The following is a 6,000-nucleotide window of genomic DNA, read 5'->3' on the forward strand; positions in this document are numbered from 1 at the left end:
TTGGGTCTATAGCCTTACATACAATACTAACGTAGATATTCACGATAAACCATTACTGTGCACCGGTTTTCCCCATAACCATTTCTCGTAAAACAACTATTTCTAACAGTAACCTGTGAAAAGATATGTTTTTATTTGAGTAATTACTCCTTAAATATTTAATTACGGAATTTTGAACCATTCTTCATTTTTTATTTAAAAAACTATCTTTCTATGATTTGAAAGAAACGCATTTTCTAGTGCGTTCTTAGCGATTGGAAATTATGGTAAAAAAAAAACTATTTCTAACACTAACCTATGAAAAGATATGTTTTCTTTTGAGTATGTACTCTTACACGATATGATTACTTTAATTAAACATAAGTTACTTTAAAGATGTAAAAAAACCGCGTTAGCGTCGAGCTAAAGTCGGCCATTTAATTTTAGGCGAAATAGAGTGTTAGTTCACCAGTTTGGCACCGATGGCGTAACTTTCGTTGCCAGCCAAACGAAAAGCATGGGCCAAAGGCAGGGTTTTTTAAAAGTTCTAATCGGAACCCGCGACAAAATTTCAAAAATCGTTCTAGTTTGTTATCCGATTTCTATGGGTTTCACAGGGGGATTCCTTCAGATTCCCATGTTATTTTCAATGGAAAAATCCCAAATCATGTTGTCAAAAACGTTTTCGGTTGCCAGGGTTAAATGAAAGCCCGTCGCAACTTTTTCCTTGAAGTTTTTTAAGGTACATGGAGGTGTACACTATACCCGAGTTTGAACCAAATCGGTGATTATCACCTCGGGTCGTCTCCTTGTAAGGGCTTGACCTTTCCGCAGGCCGTAGTCTTTAGACACCATCTGTTGGTGACTTTTAGTATAATTTTTAAGCAGGAGTCGGGGGGTCGGAATAAATTTGTACAAGTTTTTGGTGTATATAGCGGGGGCCTTCACACCAGGCGCGCAATTTAAAAACAAACATAACAAGAAAGAAAAACAATAAAAAGCCCGAAGAACACTGTACAAATGGTAGAATTACACCAAATACAAAGGAAAACAAAATAAGGAAACCGATCAGAATGTCAATGCACCGCACGTCGCAGAATAGCACAGGTGGTAATAATAATGTCCATATGACCTCCATGTACTGCTTTAAGAACCCCCACGAGAGTGTTCGGAAGATTGCGCTTCTGGAGTGCTGAAACCAGCGCTGGGCGACGTTCAGTGTGATAGGGGCAGGTGAATAAGATGTGGTACGCATCGTCGATAGCTCCGCAGTGAGTGCAAGCGGCCGTCACACAGAGGTTGAACCGGTGTAGGGTCGCGTTTGTGGGAAGGCGACCACAACCTAGTCGCGAGAGAAGGGTATCGTCCTTGCGCGAGAGTTTCAAGTTAAGTATAGCACTAGAGCCGGGAAAGGGTTTAGCCTCACGAAGAGGCCGCACTACCCTACTGGTCTGCCAGTCCATACTCCACTCAGCTGAGAGAGCCCGACGACACGCGCTCTTTATTTCTACAAGAGTAGACGGGAGGAGGAAGTCCACACTAGAAGGGCGCTGGAGCCCAGTGACCGAGGCGAGATGATCGGCCGTCTCGTTTCCGGGAACTCCCACGTGTGCCGGACACCAGATTAGAGAAACCGGATACGGGTACTTATCGCAAAGCTCCTGGATACAGATGGCCACGGGATCCATAGACCGACTTAGCAGTTGGGTGAGTGCGCTTTTAGAGTCTGAACAGACATCTACCGGCGAACGCAGATGTGTGGACGCGTAGGAGAGAGCCATCTGGATGGCAAATAGCTCAACCCGATTAATAGGATGACCGGAGTCCACTAAATTAACCGCACCAACGTTGAGGGAGGGAATTGCGAAGGCAGCACCCGCGACCCCTGAATCGGGGGAAGCCGAACCGTCCGTGTAGAAAACCATCGCGTCCTTCGCATGAGGTTCAAGAGTTGCGAAAAACAGTTGCCGTAACTGCAGGAGACGATGGCTCTCGCGACGATAGCACGAGCTTTCTTACCGATAGATAGCGCCTTTTAAGGATAGCCTGCAGAAATTACGCCTTTCTGCTAGTTGTCACCTCCGTATTCACTCCCTTTGAAATATTTTATCTAGACCTTTATATACGTTTCCAATATCTATGGTTGCAGACGCTAGAACAGCGTGAGAAATAAGGCACTATCACAGGGCAATCGCCAGTTTAAAAATTAGCTGGGCCAGTTTAAAAATTAAATGCTTGGGGTGTTAGTGGCCCTGGTGACCACTAGTTAGCCTTTTCAGTTTACATAGAGCCACGTAGTGGCAAATGCGAGAAGCTCATGAACTGCTGGATTTTCGTCTGCTAAGCAGACGATTTTTCAATAAAGCGTCTGCTTAGCAGACGAAAATCCAGCAGTTTATGAGCTTCTTGCATTTGCCACTACGTGGCTCTATGTAAACTGAAAAGGCTAATTAATTAATTCAAAGTTTTTTCCCTTCAAGATTTATAGTTCTTTATTTAACACTCCAAAATTTTGAAATACCCATAATAACTAACATACTAAGCCTATGCCCTAGCACATATTGTCAAGAGTAGATAATTTGACCATAAATTATGAAAGCCTGATTTTAAGGTTAAAAATGGTAAGTGGCCAGTGGCCAGTTTTTAATGAAACTACCTAGGGTCTACTGGCCACAGGTCCAGTTTAAAAAAATTCGTTATTTCTCAGACTGCGCTAGAACATACTTCAGAGAATCTAGCGCCGTTACGCCACCTAGACTCGTTTCGGTCGGGACTAGACGGCGTAGTCCTGTAATCCCAAGCGTCTGGGAGGCACATAATGTGGAGGACCGTGTGAGGACGACCATGTTGGGAGTTTGAAGTTTTTAGTTCCCACTATTTGACCTTAAGTAATGAAACTTAAGTAGGTCCTGGAATCAGTGAGGGAGAACGGTTTTCGGCGGACTGAAACACCGATCGGTTTAGTGTGAGACGAACAGACTCTAACGCTTTTTCTAATCTTTTTATTGTTATTAACGGAAAACAGTCCCTTTTGAAAAAGAATTATCACGAGATACAAATTTTAAAACGTCTTGTCTCGAGCTACAGCAATTCGTATCTAACAATAAAAAATAACTCTTCTTTACGAAACACGTACAGTTTTCATGTGCTGCATTTGAAAATATTAGACTGAAAGTTTCCAAGCAATTTAATTTATGTACAGTTTTCTCTTTCCTATTCTATTATATTCTACACTTATATTTATATTTACAAATGCTACAAATAAACGTTTATACTACAATTTTACTACATTACTATTTGTTTTCTAATAACTTCACGATATCAATTTTCTCCTGATACTGCATATATTTATTTTTATTTTACAGACCACTTACCACTAATCCCCGAAAGGGTGGTTGTCATACTTCCGCCGCGGGTGTCCCGTCCCTATCCACAAGTATCCCTACGTTGGCGTGGCCTTTACACATATCTCACCCCTGATTAATCAGATGGACGAGTGGACTGAATGGTCCCACACGTCACAATCATGGCTAATAAATAAAAATAATAAGAAATAATTTCGTTTCTGTCGCGAACAGGGTTGGGCATAAGGATATTTCTTTTAGTAGTCAGCCTGACTAAATTATGAGAATGGTATCTTAATTTATTTTAGTAGTAACTGACTAGTGGGGGTATAAAAACAATAAGGACAGCCAAATTTTGCTTTACCCGTCAGAATTAAAATAGGAGTTTATTATCACTTGAGTTACATGATGCGTTTTTTAAATGGGATTGATGAATGATGAATTTATGATACGCCATATCCCCATTCGAGTGTTGAAGACATTTATTTATTTATTTCACTAATAGGAACTTGGCCTACCAAGCCGAAACGGCTTTTGCGCAGGCACTTACAGGGAAGAGTCATTCGCATGAAACGAATATACAAAGTACAAAAAAGAAATAATATTAATAATAAACAAAAAAAAAACATACCGTACAAAAGACAAGAATATTTTAAGGGGAAAGAACAGCTCAGTGTAGGAATTACATAATTTATGAATATTTAGGTAAATTTTTCCCAAGTCAAATTGACTGATGAGCCCCCAGATTTCGATTAATTTTGGTAGTCCGAGCATTTATTTTTGTAGTCAAATGCCGTGCCTAATGCCTTATGTCCAACCCTGGTCGCGAATAATATTTTGTAAAATTATTTGGTTCTGTTTTTTTTTTTTTGTTGTCTAAGGCCTGCACTGCCGTGCAAAGCACAAAAGCATTAACGACCAAATTTTCGATTTACAGATTTTGGTTTTATTTCTCCTTATTTTATACGTTAAATTCAATTTTGAACTAATTTTCAAATTTTAAATTTTTGTTCTTAGAGAAATGACTTGTTGCAAATCGCATTATTTTAGGTTTTTGCATTATTTTCAAACCAAAAACGCATTAATGTGTTTATTTTCTTTAAAAGTCCAATCAAAACGCATTTTTTCGCGTTTTAAGACATGGTTTTAATTAGAAGCCTGCGCCGCCGCTAAACGCCGCCGCCGCCGATAATTTTGAACGCGCCGATCGCGCCGCCGCCGATAGTTCGGAAATCGGCTCACGCCGCCGCCGATACTAAGAACGGCGCGCCGCCATTTTTTTTCTTTATAGACTTTTTTTGGTATATTAAGCTTGGTTTTCATTTACGTGAAAATAACTACATTGGAACACGACGTCGAACGTCAAATTTTGGTTTTCGGATTTCGGTCGACGCAGAGTAATAGCATTTTCATTTCGCGTCAATAGATTCCAGCATTGCTATCTTGGCTATAGAGAGAGAGTCACTAATATAACCAACGCTTATCCACATTTTAATTATCGTTAAATTTAAATGTTGCTTGGTTTATCGATATGTTTTCTAAAATTGCATTATAATAATCAGTGGCGGACTGGGTCTAATATTTTTTGGTTGCTAGGAGACTAACGGTCCCAGCTTTAACAACTATAACGCTACCATGTTTACGGAGGCCCACTTCGTGAACGGTCCATGGGATCCACGCCATCGGGCAGGTTACCTCTATGGAAAATCCGAGACTGATAATAATTTTTTACTTGAAATTCAATAAATGAAGCATTTGATATACTGCATTTTAGACGTCCAATACGTTTATAAAATCACATCATAATATCTTAAATTCTATTTAAATGGAAAATAACATATAAAAATAGCAATATGTTTGTTCACCGTGCGATGATAACCTTCGGCAGCAAAAATGATATTATTCGTAACTCGGATTTATTTCTGATTGGAAGGCTCAGAGCGTCAGTGGCGTAGCCAGAATTTCGTCAAAGGGGGTCCAAGAATGTTAATATTAAGATGGGTGTCGAGAAGGGGGTGTCAATTTAGTATAGTCAAGGTAGGCCCAGGGGGTTGACATTGAACCCTCCTTGTCTACGCCACTGCAGAGCGTTATCGTGGAGCACGACCAAAAATATAAAAAGCCAATATCGAGCCTTCAACCGAATTTCTACCCGGCATAACTGCGAATAATTATGGAGGTCGTTTGGCGTCAGGCAAGTGGTCTACCTCGGAAGGACCATGGACTAATTAATGTACTTCACACATTAACACATTAAAACAAACGTTTTACAAATTAAGCCAGTCCCACGTGTTTTTCAGCTGCTGAGCTACATTTGTATTTTCCCTCCCCTCACCAATTTTCCCTCCCCTCACCAATTTTCCTTTTTACCCGGTTATCATTAGTTTGTTAGTTCCTAACTCCGCCGCTAGAGCGCATATTTAACAATCGCCTGAAACAAATATTCGGGAAAGGGGCGTCTCTGTGCGAAGTACATAAATTAGTCCATGGAAGGACTAGTACGAGTTGGTATTTGCCCTTGCCCTTCTGGTCGCGTGTTTTTTAAACTGGACATGCATCAGATTTATAGCCCGGTGTACCGGTAAGATTTAAACCACACCACCGGAGGTCCGTCATCAAATGCCCTACGCCAGCGTCCACACTCCCGGACATTTGACAAAACCAACATGGGTAGCAG

At 40.6% G+C, this 6,000-nt stretch overlaps 1 protein-coding gene across 1 annotated transcript; it reads right to left on the minus strand.

The window, feature by feature from the left end:
* Window positions 1-1,055: 1,055 nt before the first annotated feature.
* LOC149941128 (uncharacterized) lies at window positions 1,056-1,904 on the minus strand. The gene has a single exon (XM_090179423.1). The coding sequence runs from the start codon at window positions 1,902-1,904 to the stop codon at window positions 1,056-1,058; it is 849 nt and encodes a 282-aa protein (XP_090035549.1).
* Between the last annotated feature and the right edge of the window lie 4,096 nt (window positions 1,905-6,000).

This window comes from Leiobunum rupestre, chromosome 6 (assembly GCF_980474605.1).
Source record: "Leiobunum rupestre chromosome 6, qqLeiRupe1.1.hap1, whole genome shotgun sequence".
Taxonomy (NCBI): domain Eukaryota; kingdom Metazoa; phylum Arthropoda; class Arachnida; order Opiliones; family Sclerosomatidae; genus Leiobunum; species Leiobunum rupestre.